Below are 18,802 nucleotides of genomic sequence, written 5' to 3' on the forward strand. Positions count from 1 at the left end.
TTACTCGAGTCAATATCCATTGTCATGCTTAAAGATAACGTTCTGCAACGATTTGAAGAGTAGTAGAAAGTTGGCAACGAAGTTGTTGCGGCCCGGGGTTTGTCCGCCCTTTTGTTTGTCCAACCGTCCTGCGAACTTCGATACCTGGCTTCGCTGAACCTCTCTCGAAGTCAGTAGGGCAGCTGTACTGAGCGGTACTTCGCCTCCGAGTTTTTAAATTCAGCCCCGTCCTTCAGTCTTCAGATGCTCATCGTCAAACGTTGGATTCCGCGGCCTTTCGTATCAGTTTTGCATTGTTACTCTCTCTTGTCACCGAGAAAAATGGACCACAGATCTCAAAGTCCAAGCACGATGGCAGCTCAGGTTCTGACCTCAGGCCTGCGAAGACTCTGAAAGTCTTCGAACAGGTCAGATGTTTCGTCTTTGGTTTCTTCCAGAGATTGAAACCCCGGGCCAGCGACCAGCTTTCAAGAGCTCTACGCCCAGGGGCAAAACATACGGACTGAACTGGATGACACGGGGAGCAAAGAGGGGAACAAGAAGAGGTCAATCATTTCCATGTGTCGGAGCAAAGGGGATGGATTAATCAAAGTTCTTGATTGATACATACCTTTTTTGAGGGGCCCCTGCAGTTCCCCATCGACGGAGTTTGGAGACAGTGGTCCCCGTCGCCCTCCCCAGCTCAGGGGTACGCCCAAGCATGGGAATTGGATCCGTGGGGGGGGATTTCCCCCCCCCCCCCCCCCCTTGTTCGGAATCCATCATTCACGTCGTTCCAATCCAGCAAAGTTTGAGTAAACCAACGTAACTCTGCGGGACTCCAATGTGCCGTTCTTCTCGCCGCCGACGAGGCCTTAGCTCGGGAGTGACGTTCTTTGGTGTTCAGGGAAAATTGCATTCAGTGTGGGCGCGTCTGTGGGTATGTGATAGCGGTCTTACGAAAGTTGTATCAAAGTGTATATAATGTAAAGCTTCGAAAATTGGACCCTGGTCAATTTTTCCTACCGGCCCTGTCGCATGCAATGGGAATATATGCCCCTACGCTAGGTTCGCTTGTATCTCCATCCTTCGGAATTTGCAGTGCTGAGGCCGGGTTTCCACGATCAACCTAATAGGTGCTCTTCTAGCGGGAGTTTTCTGTACGTGGCGTATGCTCTCTGCACAAGAGCTTCAAACGAACTAATACATGGTTTAAACAGTGAACACATGGTTCTATGGTATCGTCACTTATCAATACGCTTCGTACTATGCCTCAAGTAAGGACCATCGAATATTCTAACAAGTCCCTGCTCATGGTTTCAATTGCGAAAGGTTATAGCACCACCGATGCCAATTGGGTCAGGTTTGTGGAATGCGCTCGTTCCTCTCTTCCTTAACCCGGTTTTAACCCACTCATAGATTCACGGTACTGGGTCTGTTCCTCACAGATACGTTCCACAGTATCTCAATCATGTACATGGTCTGGATATACGCGTGAGCCCCACTCCTTTGCTTCATCCCATCGATGAGTTGAAGGGACTGATTGGAGGATCGACTGCCGATGCTTTCCGTTCTCAGAGTCGATGGATATGGGATGCCGGAAACGCTGTTAGGTACTTATATCAGTCTGAACCTACCATTTTTTCCAATCACTGATCATCTGTCCCAATCGTTTACCCAGTAATTCATTGGCCCCTGCCGCTCTCTGCTGTGTCTATGTCCATCATCGCGCTGCTGGTCCAACTATTCCTGTCGTACCGGTAAGCAGCTTCAATTCGCCTCCATTTCGCTGTGCCTCGCTTACACCTCTCGTGCTAGGATATACCTGTTCTCTAACAGAAACAAGATCTACTTTGCAATGCTAGCCGCCATATCGCTTTGTGGATCCGGATTGCGGTTGACCCTAGCAGTGAGGGTGTGGCAGGCCGGAACGTAAATTAACATCCTTCATCTTCTGGGTGTTCCTGTGCTGATACCCTTGCTAGCATGCCCGCCTTGGTGTCCATTAACGCAATCTTGACCGCATGGCTTTCCCTGGAGGTTACCATTGATATTCTGATAGCTGGTACGTCGGTCGCTTCAAACGATAGACGAGGCTCATCCGTTCTGCAGGTATCTTATTATACGTGTTTCGAAGAGCGTCGACGGGCCTTCGACGTTCGGACGCGGTCTTGAGAAAGTTAATGAGGCTATCGTTACAAACAGGTCAGCACACTATCTCGACGCGAACCCAACATGTCCACTTACCTTGGGAATCCTTAGGGTTATGCACTGCAATTTTCGCGGTTATGTGTATGATATTGAGGCTGGCACTTCCCGACACCCATTTCTACCTAACTGTTGGATTCTCAATATGCCGTGTTTATACCTGCGTAAGTCCGTCTCCTCTGGCCTGGGCTCCGAGCTCGTTCTAGCTCACAGGCGCCCTCAGACCCTCATGGATACCTTACTGAGCCGGCGGGAGCTAAGAACCATTCTGGACGGCGGTGCAACCACCGGCAATGATGGGGTGAGTAATGTAAGATGTATCGAGTTTTTGGTTCGGTGCTTACCTCGGCAAACAGGGTGTAAGCATCTTCATGACTCTTCCCGGTCCCTCTGTCGCGCAACCGGATCGTCACCGCGACATCTCAGGCGGATCTGAAAGTAGGGGAGGTTTCGAAATGCAGACCCATAGAATACAAGTACTCTCACATAAAAGCTCAGATGACTCTGTAAAGCATTAGATCTCCTGTATTAGATAGAGCTTTAACGCATAATTCATTGCGACTGTACCGGTACGTCTACTCGTATGAGCTCATGTGTCGCCCCTATCCTTTGCGACGCGACGCGTTCGTCGCGTCTGTCACATTTTGTCACGTCTTGCAAGTGTCACGCTTCGACGAGTCTGGCGCGCTGTCCAATGTCTCGCGTCTCATTTCTTCGATTCAGCAGTGTGTTCTGGTCGAGACTTAGGGCTGCGAAAGTAACCCACATTCGATGCTAGTATGGTGGGGGAGTGTCGATTCTACTAATGCGGGGAGCACTGAGGCGCGGGCGGCTAGACTTCCAAGCGTATTCGGGAATCGGTAGACCGGTGACCGATCGCTCTATGAGCGATAAAGCTAGAATCGATGATTCTCTTCCCAGTTTCAAAAATCTTCATTCTTGGGCTGGTTACGAGTCTAGGGAATCGGCTCGTTGCTCCTCAATTGCAAAAAGCGTATTTATAGACCGTCACTTGTCTTCACTTTGGGCCGGTGCTAGGTTGAAGCGGCGCGCTAACAAGCGACTTAGTGTTGCGTAAATTCATCAAATTCCAGGTTCTTTACGGAAGACATTGCGTACACACACCTCGCGCCTAACTATATAATGGACGAGGTGGTTTCCTTGCGTGACACTACTCCATTCCTTCCCTTCTGCGTCCGTCCAACGTAGCATGGGATCCGGATATGCATCGACTTTAGGTTCGTTTCACGCCGCTTATAAAGTGGGTGCCACTGATAGCTGACTTAGAGATCCTGTGTAGGCTCCGTGTTCGTTGGCGTCTTGGGCACGTCCATTTTTGGGATCTACTGTGGGCACGTCGTATACTGACACGGATGCGAATTGAATTCTCCAGTCACAATTTATCTGCACGGGATTGCGACAGCCCAATACGCCTCTTACTATGCCTCAGGTATGACCTCTTTCGTTCCTCCTGTGAATGGGACGATTCAACTGAACGTCGGGCGAAAGAGGCTAGTAACAACGACCCTTTGTGGGTCCGGTAAGTCGTACGCTCTTCGTGCGATTGATTCATTCCGAACGTTTCCCTGGTACCGTTCTCAGACTCACTGTCTTTACTCTATTCATTGGCGACAATTTCCATACCATCGCCATCGCGTACCTGGGGTGGATTTACTTGTGGGTGGGGTTTGCCTTCATTGGACGGAGCCCGTGGGCACTGACACTCTCCACGTCAGAATCGATGGGTATAGCAATCCTGCCAGGCTGCTGGGTTCGTTGACAATGCAGTCAGGCTAACCACCGGCAGTTTCTAACCTTTGAGATAGAGATAGCATGGCCGCTTCCCATGTCGGCCAACATCATGGCTCTTACAGCGTTCATCGTTCAGCTGTTCCTGTCATATCGGTGCGTCTAACGTTTCGGGTTACACTCGAGAGGACGTTGACCTGTCGATCAGGATATACCTATTCACCGACAGGAACAAACGTCTTTTAGCGTTCTTGGTGCCCCTCTGTATCGCGAATTGCTGTCTTGGCCAGGGAGTTGCGGTCAAGGTTTGGCAGGCGGATAGGTGCGTGGCTTGTGGAGTCGGAGTCCACTGAGCCAGCGTTGACCGAATCTCCGTAGCATTGCCCATCTGAGATCGGCCCATGGATTCCTGACCGCATTTCTTAGTCTGCAGGTGGCTACCGACATACTTCTGGCGGGTGAGTGGTTCTTCAACATGGCGCGAACGACTGAAGGGTGAGCATTTCGACAGGTTGTTTGATATACATATTGCACGAGAGAAAATCTGCAGCATTTAGGGCCTCTGAGAGAGCGCTGAACAGGCTGATGAAGATATCACTTCAGACAGGTTCGCCATTTGGTTCTTCTTCATGACATGGTCTTACCGCCCCTTCTAGGTCTGTGCACGGCCATTTTCGCACTCATGTGTCTCGTACTCTGGCTTGCGCTACCCAAGACGCAGTATTACATGATTTTTGGCATTCCAATTAGCAGAGTGTACACATGCGTGAGTTCCTGATGTTCTCCCTTCCCAAGTACCTAGGGATAACGATTATCAAGACCTTGATGGACACACTTTTGAGTCGGAGACATCTACGGAACATCTTGCAGTCGTCTGGCAGCGTGGTAGGAAGTTCCTATTGGATGGGACTAACTATTAACTTACGCCCTTGTGCTATAGACCGATGTTGGCATTTTTGGACTTCAAGACAGTAGTACCCTGACGAGGCCTTCGGACTGTGAGCGTCGGCTCAGCCAACGATTTCCACTTTCAGAAAGGCGTCCAGTAACCACAATACAATTCCGGACTAGCAGTGACTTAGAGCTAGATAAAAGATAGTGTATTCTCCCATAGTGTAGATCCTATAATTACATTTTCCCCCATCTGAGGTTGGACGGTATAAATAGGAGTAGTCGCGTCACGCTAAGCAGTGCGACGCGTTTGTCACATTTTGAGTCACACATGTCACGTTTTGATCGAGCGCGTTCTGCAGCCCAGGCGCGATTGCTTGGACCCGAACCCTCACCTCATCATCGGCGACGACGAGCACGATGGTGAAACGACCCGCAGCGCTCTCCGACTCTGAGTCCGAGGGCGACCAGGCATCCAAACGCGCGCGAACCACGGATCTCAGCGACGACGAGGACTATGAAAATGGTACTCAAGGGCGATCTACCCAACGCAAAGGAAAAGGCAAAGCAAGGGCCCAAGATGACAATGAAGGCGAAGGCAATCAACAAGGACCTCGCGCAGCCGCCGTCGACGCGGACCAGGAGGAGATAGACGCTCATTTTGAGCGCGAAAACGCTGAAAAGCTGTTCCAGATCATCATACGCTCAGAGGGCACTTCACAGAAGGTTTTTCTTCCCCGCCTTTGTTCAATAGATGGACCGCTGATGGCCCATGCACAGGGCATCTCTGAGTACGGTATCATCGAGGCTGTCCATATGGTCGACTTTATGTGTCACGAGAAGTTGAGCTTCGAGTTTGGCCCTCAAATTAATTTCATTATTGGTGCGTTTGAGACAAGTTCGTTGGAGGTATATGCGCTCAATTATGGTGACTAGGGCACAACGGAAGTGCGTATCCTTCAAAACGCGAACATGGACGTATTAAGAACGACTTCTACAGGTGGAAAGAGTGCTGTTCTGACTGCGTTGGTTATCGCGCTGGGCGGTAAAACCGCCGCGACTGGTCGAGGGACTGGTCTAAAGACTTTTATTCGGGAAGGTCGTCCGTACGTCTATTTCCTCACAGTCTCTTTCTCATGGCCTCACACGCACTCAGGTGGGCGGAAGTCACGGTCAAGATCAAGAACCAAGGCTCCGACGCATACAAACACGATCAATACGGCAATTCTATCATCATCACCCGTAGATTCACCAAAGATGGCTCAGCGACCTGGAAAATCATGAGCGAACATGGAAAGGTCATCAGTAATAAGAAGGATGAGCTCTCCAAGATCTGCGACCATATGAACATCCAGGTGGACAACCCAATGAACGTTCTTACTCAAGGTACCGTCCCCAGTGTTCGTACCCTCTATTCGACCTGACTCATTCTCGTTTCCCAGATTCTTCCCGCCAGTTCCTCAGCTCGTCGTCCAGCGGCGACAAATACATGGTACTCCTCATCTTTGATTAGCTTCCCCAGGTATTGACGTGTACTCCTAGTTCTTCCTCCGAGGGACGCAGCTATTCCAACTCGCCGAGGACTATGACGAATGTCTGGAAAACATCAGCAAGACCTACAAACTCCTCCAAGAAAAACTCAAAGCGATCCCCGACTTGAAGGCCAAGTTCGAGCAATCCAAGAGGAAGTATCAAGAGGCCGAGAAAGCACGAGAACACAAGCAAAGGCTGGAAGATCTCAAAAAGGAGTTGGCGTGGTCTCATGTCGCCGGAAAGGGCAAGGAGCTGACGGAGAAGAAGATGGAAATCGCGAGACTGAAGAGCAAGATCCCCAAAATCCAAGAGAAGCTAACTGAAGCGGAGGTGCGTTTCGTTATCTGATGCACGAATCGTCGTTGATAATAGTCTACAGACGGAGCATTCAGAATGGGAGGCCCGAATCAAAGAACTTGAAGCCGAGGTCGACGCGCTCGGCGACCAGGACCTTCTCGCAGGACGCAAGGCCAACCTCACGCAAGAGATCAAACAAAACTCCAGCAAGTTGCTGGGCTATTCCAAGGACATGAAGAGGATGGACGAAGAGATTAAGACCCTCAACCGGAAGATCTCTGAGAACCAAGCGAAGCTCGAGGAGGAGAACGCCAAGTTACTTGCCAACACCCAAGCCCAGCGCGACGCTCTCGACGCTGAGATCCAGTCGGTTCAAGAAGATATCGCCAAGTACGAACGACAGCTCGAGGAGATCACTCAGGAGAAGCGCGACCTTGACACCAAAAAGCGAGAATGCCAGCAAAAGGGACATGATCTCGAGAAGGAGAAAAGGGAGCTGCAAAATGCGATCATGAGCTGCGACAATTTGATCAGGGATGCTCAACGCATGGCGGCGGACAAGTACGTCCCATATGGTCACAACATCAAGGATATCTGCCAAAGGATCCAGGGGATGAACTGGTACGGCGACGTCCCTCTCGGTCCTCTGGGCTTGTACGTTCGGGCCAAGGACCCCGCGAGGTGGGGGAAGCTGTTGCGTATCCAGCTCGGCGGGTTCCTCATGTCGTTCGTTATCACGGATGCTCGGGATCGTCCTCAGCTCAGCAAGTTGCTGAAGGACTATAACAAGTGCGGCGTTTCATTCTTGCCTCTACTTTCGCTGACACTTCGCGCCTATAGCCACAACCAGATCATCATTTCGCAGAAGGATATTTTCGACTACAGTTCTGGCGAGCCGGACCAGAAGTATCTCACTGTCCTCCGCGCGCTCGAGGTAACGTTCTTTCTGTGTTTCAGTGAGCACGGTGTTGATGTCTTGTCTAGATCTCTGAGCCATTCGTCACGCGTGTCCTGATCAATCAGGCGGCGATCGAGCGAGTCGTGTTGAACCCCGAGCGTAAAGCCCTCGAAAACCAATTATTGGAGATTGGAGGGCAGCAATCGGGTTGGTCGGCCGACCTCTTCACCGTCCGTACTTATGGGTGCGTAGCTTGTGCCTCAATGAACTCGTAGTCACTGATACCTCCTGCAGACAAGACGGTATTGTCACCAATCCAATCCAAGACAGACGGTCCAATTCGCTTCTTCTGACCGGTCGTGATAACGCTTCCGAGATTCGGTAAGCTTTTTGTTCGCAGCTCGATCTGACAGCGACGCTCATCGTTCGTCAAGTCATCATGAAGACGAGAGGCGACGACTCGAAGAGAAGCTCAGGGCAAAAGACCAGGAAATGCTAGGGTACAAAAATCAGTTTGGTCAGGCGATGAAGAGTCTCCAAGAGCTCAATGTCAGTGGTCGATTTGTCCTTCCGAGTGCAATGGGATGTTGACGACATTTTCTAGAAATCTGAAACGAAAATCAAGGACTTGCGCGTCCGGGCTCAGAACAAGCTTGCCAGTCTTCAAAGCGAAATTTCTACCGACTTTCCGTCCATTATCCATCACTTGAAAGCTACGATTGAGGTGCGCTCTTGTCAATTTATGTTCGGAGACACGGTGTTCACTGACTTGCCGCGTGTTACAGGAAGCTGAATCGGAGAAGGCGACGTTGAAGCAAAACTTTGAGGAGGTGATGAAGAATAAGGCAGAGGTTGACGAGCAGCAGCAAGGGCTCCAAACTCAGATGAACGAGGTCAAGCAAAAGTTGGAGGAGTATGCGGCGAAGAAAGCGGAGTATGGGGTAAGTACCACCGTATGTGTTTTTACTGCTCTGTGTGCTCATTCTTCGACTGTAGGAGAAAATCTCGTTGGCTGCTATCGAACGTGTGAAGAAGCAGCAGGCTGCCAAGCATTACGGTAAAAAACTTGAAGAGGCCAAGGAAGAGGTTAGACAGGCGGAGGAGCAGGGCGATGTTCTTGAACAGGAGTACCAGGTGAGAGTGATGCTTGGTTGCCCGACGGGGCTGGTCGGTTGACTTGCGTTTTGAACAGAATTGGACCGAGGCGGCGCTGAAGTTTTGTGAAGAGTGGCCGGAACCTAGGTCGACCGAGGAGGTTCAGAGGAATATCGATTCGACGAAGGCTGCTCTGCAGGAGCGTGAGAAGAGGTGTGTCCGTCTCCCCATGGTCTTCGTTTTCATGTATTCCTAACCTCCATTTCAGACAAGGAGCCTCGATCGACGAACTCGCTGCGCAGCTGGCCAAAGACAAGGATACCCTCGAGAAAGCGCAGAATGACCTCCAGGGTCTGTATGACCTGAACAATGCGCTCAAGTCGTCGATGGAAGCGCGGACGCATAGGTGGCACGAGTTTAGGAGGCATATCGCGTTGAGGACGAAGTTGATTTTCCAGTACAACTTGTCGAGGCGTGGGTACTATGGGAAGGTTATTTTCAAGCATAGCGATCAGACGTTGCAGTTGAGGGTGAGTCCACCGTGTTTTCTGTATGGGAAGGAAGGAGGACTGATGTGCTGTGACTCGTGTTTGTCATGTTGGTGGTGGTTGTAGGTGCAAACGGACGACCAGGCTGTGCAGGGTAGTGCGGAGAAGGATCCCAAGGTGTTGAGTGGAGGTGAAAAGTCGTTTTCGACGATTTGTTTGTTGTTGTCACTTTGGAATGCGATTGGCTGTCCTTTGAGGTGTCTTGGTGCGTTTTCTTTTTCTCTCTTTTGTGTTGTGGAGGTGTTGGAATGGATGTTGATCGACTTTTAGATGAGTTTGATGTGTTCATGGATGCTGTGAATAGGCGGATTAGTATGAAGATGATGGTGCGTTTCCATGTTTTCTGCAGTTCGTTACCTTTGGACGCTGACGCGGTTTGGCCATCCAGATCGAGACTGCCTCTGCGTCGCCTGACAAGCAGTATATCCTTATCACGCCTCAGGATATGACGAACATCCATATTGGCAGTAATGTCAAGGTGCATAGGATGCAGGATCCTGATCGGCGGCAGGGACGGTTGAGGTTTGGGGCTGCGCCTAGTAATGATTAGTTGGTACTGCCACTGGTGTCTACGGGCACTCAGGGTCGTAACAGCTTCTGAAACTCTGACCCATCGTGCTCCCTTGGATCTCGAGGTCAACGAGCGCAACTGAATGGCGAGACTGATGCACGACTGGCTGTTGCTCTTTACATTCTTAATCACCGGTTTAATCGTATTTTCTCTGTTGTACATATTCTCTAGTGTAAATGCTTTTCAATACTTTCTTGCACTTTTCTACTGTAATTCGAGTCCCGGTTGGAGATATGCAACGATTTGGGGATGGAGATCGTCGCCTCGTGGATCCCTTGCGGAGTTCTCGAAGGGGTCTCATGACGCTAGACTGTGGGCGGTGATTGTATGTACTTCCCGCGCAGCACCTATTTTACTCTTCAACCACGATGTTGTCCCTCCCTCCTGCCTACTACCGACACCCCTACCTGTGCCCTCTTCCAATCGATGTGAAACGTTGACGGCAATCGCCAACCCCTTCAAAGCTCTTGGCGCCTCGAGGACGACGCGATGTTGGATGGCGAAGGAATCGAAGACGACTTGGAATTTGCTTGTCTGACTTCATCTCTTTCGTTTTCGCTGCTTGGGTTCTCGTTATCAAGTCTCTTGGTTGTTGACATTGTTGACATGAATCTGTGCCCAAGGAATGTCCAAGAAGTCTTGCATGCCGGAGCCGAGAGTGTCGGGGTTGGGTTGTTCGACGCCAGTTGGGTGCAGAAGCTTCGCCGTCGCTGTCGGTGGTTCAATTTCTTAACTGGCGTTTGGATTGTTGGGTTCGTTGCGTGTCGCCACTTTACTACCATGGTTTGGAGCTAGAACCTGAAGGGGAGAGGAGTGCGAGATTTGAGTGGGGGTTTGTTCAATGTTATGCTCAGAAAAGTCTTGGCGAGACTTGTGTATTCCCCAGCCAAGCGAATTGGCTCGAGTTCGCCCCCCTTTTTCTTTCTTCTTTAGACGACAACACGTCGCTAACACACGCCCCCTCCTTCCCTTCCTCATCCCTTCCTTTCGTCTGTAGCCCAGTATAATAGTCCTCGTTGACTAGGGGCTCTCTATTCCTCTCCTTTCTTTTATAACCTTTTTTCTCTTTTTTGGTTCGTGTTCCGCAAAGCACGTACTCGACCTCACATCGTTTGAGGACGTGACAGGTGTCTTTGTCTTGTGCGGACTCGAACATGTCGCATAACCCCCAGCAATCTGTAACGGGCGGGGGCGCCTACGACCCGCTCCCCCTCACCGGCGGCGAAGGACACCAACCGCGGTTTATGGGCCAGTACGACGCTGCCGCCTCGTCGTCGCAGCAGAGCCTGCAAGCGCCATCCGAGTATGGCTCGGCCCACCGCCTCAACGACGCCAACGACCCCAATGTGGCACCCTACCGCGACGACCCGAACGCCGTGCCCATGTCGCCCTTGGGCGCGTCTGCTGCTGCAGGAGGAGGTGGCATGATGATGAACGAGAAGGCTGGAGGAGGAGGCGGCGAGGGTACCGGTAGTGGACGCTCACGCCGCAAGATGGTAATCATCGGCGCCATCGTCGCGCTCATCATCATCATCCTCGCTATCATCCTCCCCGTCTACTTCACCGTGATCAAGAAGGACGACGACGATTCTGCTGGTGGGGACCGGGATAGCAGCAACGCGGGCGAGGACAAGGACGGGAGTGGGACGGCGAGGCCGAGTGGGAGTGCGAGCCCTGAGCCGGACGTTGAGCTGCCCCCTGTTACTGGCGGCGATGGGAGTATCATTACGATGGAGGATGGTACGACTTTTACGTATCGCAATCCGTTTGGAGGGTATTGGTATTATGATCCCAATGATCCTTTTAATAATGGGGCGAGGGCGCAGTCGTGGACTCCGGCGTTGAATGAGACGTTTAACTATGGTGTTGATAGGATTCGGGGGTGCGTGTTCCTGGTCTTGTTTCGTGTGGGGGATTTGAGCTGATGGACGTGGTGATGCAGTGTTAATGTTGGTGGCTGGCTTGTTACTGAGCCATTCATGTGAGTACGGTTTTTGTGGTTGGAGGGTGTTTCTCTGATGGTTTTGTTTCTAGTTCACCGGCTTTGTATGAGCGATATCTCAACGACCCTGCTGGACCTGCCATCGATGAATACGACCTCAGCTTGCGCATGCGCGCTGATACAGCCAACGGAGGCATCAACCAACTCGAGGAACATTATAGGACTTTCATCGTATGTTTTTCTTCCTTTCCTCCCCTTTGGAACCCCCGCTCATCATTGGGATTCGGGATAGACTGAGAAGGACTTTGCTGATATCGCTGGTGCCGGTCTGAACTATGTCCGTATTCCTATTGGTTGGTGGGCCGTCGAGACGCGTGGCGATGAGCCTCACTTGGAGGGTGTTTCTTGGAAGTCAGTCGCTCTTTAACCTCTATCCCTTTCGCCCTTCTCATTGACGTTCCGTTTTCTTTGTCAAACAGCTACTTCCTCAAGGCGATCAAGTGGGCTAGGAAATACGGTCTCAGGATCAACCTCGATCTTCACGCTGTACCCGGAAGCCAGAACGCCTGGAACCACTCGGGCAAGTTTGGCAGCATCGGATTCTTGCACGGTCCTATGGGTTACGCCAATGCGCAGAGGACGCTCGATATTATTCGTGTTCTTGCCGAGTTCATCTCGCAGCCTCAGTATAGGGATGTCGTCACCATGTTTGGTATCCTCAATGAGCCTTTGGGTGATCCTATGGGCTTTGATGCTCTCGCTCGATTGTGAGTTGGCCCTTCTCTTTGCATAATGTACGGTTGCCTCATAGGTTTCCTCTAGCTACATGGAAGCCTACACCATCATCCGCCGCGCAGGCGGTATCGGCGAAGGCAACGGCCCCTGGGTCTCCCTCCACGACGGTTTCTTCGGCCGCGACCGCTGGTCCGGCGTCTTCCCCAACGCCGACCGCCTCGCGCTCGACGTCCATCCTTACCTCGGCTTTGGCTCTCAATCCTCCGCCCCCATGTCCTCCTACGCCGACACGCCCTGTCGCGCCTGGGGCCGCCTGGTGAACAACTCGATGGCGGCGTTTGGGTTGACGACGGCGGGTGAGTGGAGTAATGCAGTGAATGATTGTGGGTTGTATTTGAATGGGGTGAATTTGGGGACGAGGTATGAGGGGACGTATACCCCTGGGTCGTGGCCGCGTGTGGGTGATTGTAGGGATTGGACGGATTGGACGAGGTATACGCCCGAGTTGAAGAGGGAGATTAGGCAGTTTACGTTGGCGTCTATGGATGCTCTTCAGGTGCGCTCCAAACCTGCCTCTCACGAGAAGCTAATACTGACGATGGATTCCACAGCACTACTTCTTCTGGACCTGGCGTATTGGCGACTCGCTCGCCAGCGGCCGCGTCGAAACCCCCGCGTGGTCCTACGTCCTCGGTTTGCAAGAAGGCTGGATGCCGACCGACCCACGCGACGCCGATGGCGTATGCAATAACATCGCGCCCTGGACACCCCCTCTCTCCGTCGGCTCCGGTGCCATCCCCGCCTCCGTCACCTCCGCCCTGTCCTGGCCTCCTCCAGCGATCTCCAACGGCGGCCCCATCGAGGTCCTGCCTTCCTACACCCAAACCGGTGCTATCCCCACTTTGACTGCCACCCCCGTGGAGGCTGCGCCTGGTGAGACGATTACGCGTACGGTGGATGTTGGTAGTGGGTGGAATAATCCGGAGGATAGTGAGGGGTATGTTGCTGAGGTTGAGGGGTGTAGTTATTTGGATCCGTGGGTTACGCCTGCTGCTGCGCCGCCTTCGCCGCTTTGTGTTGGTGTGGCGAGGAGGGGGATGTTGGGGAGGGGTGTAGTGGAGGCTAAGGCTACGCCTGCTCCGTAAGGAGGGTTGTTCCTGTATATGTGCTATACCTGCTTCGTAGAGGTGGGAGTTGTTTTGGTGAAGGAGGATGGGGAGAGTGTTGTGATCTAGTGTGGATGACGGTATATCCGCTGTGTTGCTTCTTGTTTTACTCGAGTCTCTCGTTTATTTTTTGGTCTTGCTTCGGTTTTTGGATTCCCAAGTACCTTACGCCATCTTTCTATACGCATGGACGTTCTCGTTTATTTTTCCCTCCTGGACTTGCTCTATGTATACTTAACAATACAGATACGCAGTACATATCTGCTTATTTACTAACCGACCCTATTACTTACTTGTTGGGTGGTTTTAGTTATTGGCTGATCTACTTTTGGCCGATCTAGTTTGCTGACTGCAGTCTGTCGTTTACGTGCATTTTTTCCTTCGTTCTATTTCCTTAGTCGTTGCGCGCTTTGCGCGATTCAGAGATCTACGTACATGTATAGCGTCGTTAAGCTTCGACAATTTAGGAGCGTCCCTGAATTGGCTGTGCGGAAAGTGCATGTGTACCAATCGAGGTCTCCGTGCATAACTCTCACCAATACCGAAATTTATGGTCGGTCGTTTCCTGGAGGCTGGGAAAGCAAAGGCGTGTGCGGTGTCGCGTTGACGCGCGGTGACCGTGACGCGAATCACCTCGGCAGTGCGAGGCTCACGAATTCCGACGCGCTCCATCGGGAGTTTTTTATATGACGACCACAACGACGACGGTCGACCGCCGTTTCCTCCTTTTTCATCTATCTTTTCTGCATTTCTGTTCTCTGTCGTCGTCGCTCGCTCGTTTGTTAGCTTTTTCCTCCTATTCTTCGAGGCGACGAAGGGACGCACCAACGGGATTTTCAGGCCGGACCCTGCACGAGACGCAGAAGCCTATCTGGGTACCCTGTCCAACGACGGTTTGTTACCGTTCTCAAGGAACGAACGAACCGACAACGTGCAAACGACGAACCATTTTGAAGACGTGAAAACTCGAGGCCTGCAGCGATAACCTACATGTCGTCGGTGGTGGCCTCCCTTGGCCTGCGGACTGGGAATGTGACTAGGGCGAGGATACTGGCTGTTCCCCTCGTCCGACCTAAACTCCCGTCTCCCTCCACTTCCTCCTCATCTCCTTCAAATTCCCATCCCCAGTCTGAACATAACCGGAATGTCCTCACCTACTATCAATTCCAACTATCCAATTCCGAAGACGGTGCAAGACCGGAAGATGGCGCCCTTGAGTTGAAAGATGGGAAGAGGAAGAAGAGGAAGGGCTGGATACCGAGAGGCGGGGTGTCGTCGTGGTTGCAGGCGAAAGCTGCGGAGTTGTGGGCTGGGTTTGGGAGGGCTGAGGGTGGATGGAAGGTATGTGTTTCTTGTTTCTTCTCGTGTTATTCTTATTGGGCTGACTGACTATGTTCGCTTCTGCTCTTTTTCTATCGGCTATTTTCTTTCTTCCTCGATGCGGCACTCGTTCTGGGCGTCCTCGCTCACCGCGTCTTTGGTTTCTCTGCGCCTGTTGACGTTGTGCCTGAACCTCTACTTCTCGACTGCAACAGCTCAAGACGTTCCAAATGGGCGAACGTATTATGGACAGACTGGATTTTGAAGAACTGGCGTTGAAGAGTATAGACCCGTCGATGGGTCCTACGGTCTCCCATCCGAGGTCGAATTTCATGCAGAGAGGAGAGAAGGGGTTGGTTTCATTCCAGGTGTGTTTCCCTTCCTCTTACTTCCTAGCAACCTACCACCCTCAACGATATATTTAACGATATATTTACTAAACTTCGGCGATGTATTCTTGCAGATACCCCTCCTCTACCCGCCCTCAATAACGCCACCCGAAAACGCGCTTGAGCAGTTACGCAAGGACGTTGAACACCGGACGCCTATACACCGCAAGGGGTTCTATACCTGGATGTTCCTCGCGCCTTTGACTACGCCTTTTATTATCGTTCGTGCGTGCTCCTTCCCTTCGTTACTCTGTGTTTTGTGTGACCTCTTTGCTGACCCGTCTTAATTGATGAACCCAACTGGTTGGAATAGCTGTGATACCTAATTTACCGTTCTTCTTTTGTGTGTGGAGGAGTTGGTCGCATTATAGAGGTATGTTGCGTTCAGTTTTGGGGGTTCACCGGTGGTATGGGATACAGGCTAATGCGTGTGTTGTGTATGATCAGCTTATAGATCCTCGCAATACCTCCAATCCCTCCTAGACAAAGACCTGATCGTGCCACAAGCGAGTCAAGTACTGGATAAACTCTACGAGGAGTACCATCCCTCAAAATCGCCCTTTGCTTCGGAATCATCCAAGGAGGCGCAGCAACCTGCTAGGATCTCGAATGGGTCTGCTACGTCATCGAGAAATGGAAACGGAGAGGGAGAGGGAGGATACGAGATGTTGTTGGCGAAGGAGGCGGTACCGGAGTTGGTGAGGAGGTTCGAGTTGAGGCCGGATCCGAGTGGGGACCTTTATAGGGCGCTGGAGCAGGCGAGGATGAGGATGGAGAAGGGAAAGATTTAGACGATGGGGAGTCCCATAGTCCAGATGGGGACGAGAAGAGGTTGATGTTTTTCCCCACCAGACCAGCTTCTTCATGTTAGCTGTCTCGTTACGCTGATGGGGAAGAATGCGCAGGGCGGTGAGTGGTGGGTGGTGGATGGTGGGTGCTTTGGCCCCAACAATGCTTCGCAGATGCGGGCATGGACTCTAGTACGCGCTCGGGAGGACTAGACGGTTACTCGTTCACTGATAGCGGACAGTGCGGTGCGCGGATCCCTTAGGCTTTTAGAATAATCGCCGCTTTTCATATGTTTATTTTTGTATCGACTAATTTGTCCACGGATACTAATCTACTTGGTTGAGTTCATGCGACTCCTCTTGCGGCCAGTCCTGGAGCCTTGGCTTGAGATCACAAGTGAAGAGGGGAAGTGAAGAAGAATGAAAGTTATTTATAGCCCGAGATGCCCGGGCCCCGGGGTAGAGATTGGCAGTGCACCCATCACCACCGCGCGGTTGGCCATCGCCGCTCACCATGTCGTGCCAGTTTCTTATCACTTTTCCTTCTTTCTCTCTTTCTCTCTCCCATATCCTCAGGCTGGTCCACCTACAACTCGCGTTTGGAACGCTATAACCTTTCTTTCGCTGGGCGAAACTGCTAGGACTTGAAGCTGGGCTACTACCTTTGATATTCTGTATCTGTGGATCAGATTCGGAAATCTACGAGACGAGAGAAGAAGAGAGAAGATTACATTGTGTTGGTTTGAAGCATGTTGACCGTGCTAGTGTCGTTGAAGGCGCTCGTTCTCACCTTGGCCATTGTCACGGTGGCGCTCGGTAGACCTTTAGGCTACAGACCGTCGCTGGAACACATCCTGGAACGGTCAGTGCTATTCCACATCCACCTGGCCTGGCTGCCAGTAGATAGGCGATAGTCACTGACGCATAGTTTCTCTCTTGCACTTGCACCCCCACTTTCATCGACACTCTCGATATATTATCGATCCTCGAATGTAGACGAGGATGTGGGACAGTCGTATCAGAGGAAGAGAGGTTCGGTATGGAGGAGACGTTGCGTCGGGTTCGGTCTACTACTCGACTCGAAGCGAGGGACCTAGACCTTTCTGGCATCGCCCCCGGTGGTCACAACGCGACCGTTAACTCGACCGCGACTATCGTGCCCCTCGAGCCTGTTTCGTTCGACGTTTATTGGCATGTTATCTACGCAAACGAGACGAAGGAGGGAGGATATGTCAGGTGAGTTCTTGGGTGTTTACATGGACAATAATGTGCAGGGGCGGGCGGGCGCTAACATAGATCCTCTTTCTGGTGGCTCAGCGACTCGCAGATTATGGAACAGATGAAAGTCATCAACGACGACTTCAAATCTGCGAACATCTCGTGGAATTTCAAGAATATTACGCGAGTGGAGAATGAGGATTGGTTTGTTAATGTGTGGCCTGGGTCGTACGTATCGTTCCCTTTGTTTTTGACTTAGTGTGCGTATGGGATGGGTTGTGCTGACGAGTTAATTGGAATGGTGGATGTGTCGGATTGTAGTCCTCAAGAACAAGAAATGAAAGCCAAGTATCATAAAGGAGATTCCACAGTCTTGAACATCTTCACCGCTCAGTACGTCTGTTCCCTCCCATCCCTCAATCTCTCCTCTAACCCCTAAACCAAGGTTCAACGCAACAACCAAAACCCTCGGCTTCGCCTCCCTCCCCTCCTCCTACCTCCGCGCCCCACTCTCCGACGGCCTCCTCATCAAACACACCACCCTCCCTGCTGGCTCGCACCCCAACTACAACCACGGCCGAACCATGACACACGAGTTGGGCCATTGGCTGGGGCTGTATCATACGTTCGAAGGCGGGTGTGAGGGTGTGGGAGATAATGTGGATGATACACCGCCGGAGGCGAGTGAGGCTGTTGGGTGTCCTGTTGGGAGGAGGAGTTGTCCGGGGAGTGAGATGGATGATCCTATTCGTGAGTTTCTGAATCCTCCTGTGATCAATGCTATGTAGATGTGGGTGTTGGATGCTGATGGATTCTTCTTTGGGGGCTGCTTGTAGATAACTTCATGGACTACTCCTGGGATACGTGCATGACGCATTTCACGCCTGGACAGGCGGTTCGGATGCATGAAGTCATCTGGGCGTATAGGACGAAGAGACCGCCTGTGGATAACTCTACTACCGCCGCCACTCCCCCTGCTGCTACCTCTACCACTATCTCTACTACTATCTCTGACTCTGCGGCAAGCTCCAGTTCGACAAGGTCTACCCCCATTCCGGTAGAATCTGGAGATGCTGGCTCAAGCGAGGAGGATGACTCTGAGGACGCTGAAGGAGAAGAGAAGGAGCATGCGGGGGATGAGGATGAGGATGAAGAGCAGGATGAGCCTAGGTGGTACTATGACGACTCTGACTACCCGTATTACTGATCTCAAAATCTAAAGAATCCACTGCCTTCGAAACGATTTGGCACTCGGGTGCCCTCGTATGGAGTTTCAGTTAACTATTCGAGCAATAAGCGATTAGGACTCTGAAATTGTTAGACGGCTACGTGCAGCACTCGTACACTTATTATAGCTCAGATGACAGATGGGTCTGAGACTAAACTTGAACAGCGTTACTGGAAGGTCCCTCGCGCGTGCAGTAGATATGATAATCGGCTTACTAGGCTACGAGACATGAAGGATGTACCAGCGG

At 51.7% G+C, this 18,802-nt stretch overlaps 5 protein-coding genes across 5 annotated transcripts; all 5 read left to right on the plus strand.

The window, feature by feature from the left end:
* Positions 1 to 1,022: 1,022 nt before the first annotated feature.
* On the plus strand, positions 1,023 to 2,705 carry CC1G_05410 (hypothetical protein; the record flags this gene model as incomplete). Its single annotated transcript, XM_001835396.2, has 14 exons — positions 1,023 to 1,047; positions 1,116 to 1,139; positions 1,200 to 1,256; positions 1,312 to 1,342; positions 1,399 to 1,473; positions 1,558 to 1,592; positions 1,661 to 1,739; positions 1,798 to 1,911; positions 1,965 to 2,044; positions 2,092 to 2,184; positions 2,242 to 2,351; positions 2,411 to 2,488; positions 2,544 to 2,625; positions 2,686 to 2,705. 14 exons carry the CDS (start codon positions 1,023 to 1,025, stop codon positions 2,703 to 2,705), a joined length of 903 nt encoding a protein of 300 aa, XP_001835448.2.
* Positions 2,706 to 5,247: 2,542 nt separating this feature from the next.
* Positions 5,248 to 9,748, plus strand: CC1G_05412 (hypothetical protein; the record flags this gene model as incomplete). Its single annotated transcript, XM_001835398.1, has 20 exons — positions 5,248 to 5,553; positions 5,608 to 5,710; positions 5,764 to 5,775; positions 5,828 to 5,933; positions 5,984 to 6,225; positions 6,270 to 6,319; positions 6,370 to 6,690; positions 6,740 to 7,446; positions 7,498 to 7,591; positions 7,642 to 7,799; positions 7,850 to 7,936; positions 7,990 to 8,104; positions 8,160 to 8,279; positions 8,341 to 8,496; positions 8,552 to 8,689; positions 8,748 to 8,863; positions 8,919 to 9,180; positions 9,265 to 9,403; positions 9,469 to 9,524; positions 9,587 to 9,748. 20 exons carry the CDS (start codon positions 5,248 to 5,250, stop codon positions 9,746 to 9,748), a joined length of 3,450 nt encoding a protein of 1,149 aa, XP_001835450.1.
* Positions 9,749 to 10,923: 1,175 nt separating this feature from the next.
* CC1G_05413 (exo-beta-1,3-glucanase) lies at positions 10,924 to 13,591 on the plus strand (the record flags this gene model as incomplete). The annotated part of the gene is made up of 7 exons (XM_001835399.2): positions 10,924 to 11,651; positions 11,712 to 11,750; positions 11,804 to 11,942; positions 12,004 to 12,122; positions 12,191 to 12,478; positions 12,534 to 13,002; positions 13,058 to 13,591. The coding sequence occupies 7 exons, from the start codon at positions 10,924 to 10,926 to the stop codon at positions 13,589 to 13,591; spliced, it is 2,316 nt and encodes a 771-aa protein (XP_001835451.2).
* A 1,011-nt stretch (positions 13,592 to 14,602) lies between these two features.
* On the plus strand, positions 14,603 to 16,112 carry CC1G_14942 (hypothetical protein; the record flags this gene model as incomplete). The annotated part of the gene is made up of 5 exons (XM_002910565.1): positions 14,603 to 14,953; positions 15,148 to 15,300; positions 15,396 to 15,546; positions 15,635 to 15,694; positions 15,769 to 16,112. The coding sequence occupies 5 exons, from the start codon at positions 14,603 to 14,605 to the stop codon at positions 16,110 to 16,112; spliced, it is 1,059 nt and encodes a 352-aa protein (XP_002910611.1).
* A 583-nt stretch (positions 16,113 to 16,695) lies between these two features.
* Positions 16,696 to 18,564, plus strand: CC1G_14943 (metalloprotease). Its single transcript, XM_002910566.1, has 6 exons — positions 16,696 to 16,971; positions 17,106 to 17,345; positions 17,427 to 17,555; positions 17,649 to 17,720; positions 17,773 to 18,077; positions 18,164 to 18,564. Exons 2-6 carry the CDS (start codon positions 17,149 to 17,151, stop codon positions 18,532 to 18,534), a joined length of 1,074 nt encoding a protein of 357 aa, XP_002910612.1. The 5' UTR covers positions 16,696 to 16,971; positions 17,106 to 17,148; the 3' UTR covers positions 18,535 to 18,564.
* Positions 18,565 to 18,802: the final 238 nt, after the last annotated feature.

The sequence above is a fragment of the Coprinopsis cinerea genome, assembly GCF_000182895.1.
Source record: "Coprinopsis cinerea okayama7#130 chromosome 8 map unlocalized cont3.8, whole genome shotgun sequence".
In the NCBI taxonomy this organism is placed as follows: domain Eukaryota; kingdom Fungi; phylum Basidiomycota; class Agaricomycetes; order Agaricales; family Psathyrellaceae; genus Coprinopsis; species Coprinopsis cinerea.

Bases quoted from the DNA above. Each gene is read 5' to 3' on its own strand.
- CC1G_14943 (XM_002910566.1), top strand. From the start codon at position 17,149: ATGGAGGAGACGTTGCGTCGGGTTCGGTCTACTACTCGACTCGAAGCG. The intron at 17,556-17,648 runs GTACGTATCGTT...GTCGGATTGTAG, and splicing joins GTTAATGTGTGGCCTGGGTC to TCCTCAAGAACAAGAAATGA. The intron at 17,721-17,772 runs GTACGTCTGTTC...CCCTAAACCAAG, and splicing joins TTGAACATCTTCACCGCTCA to GTTCAACGCAACAACCAAAA.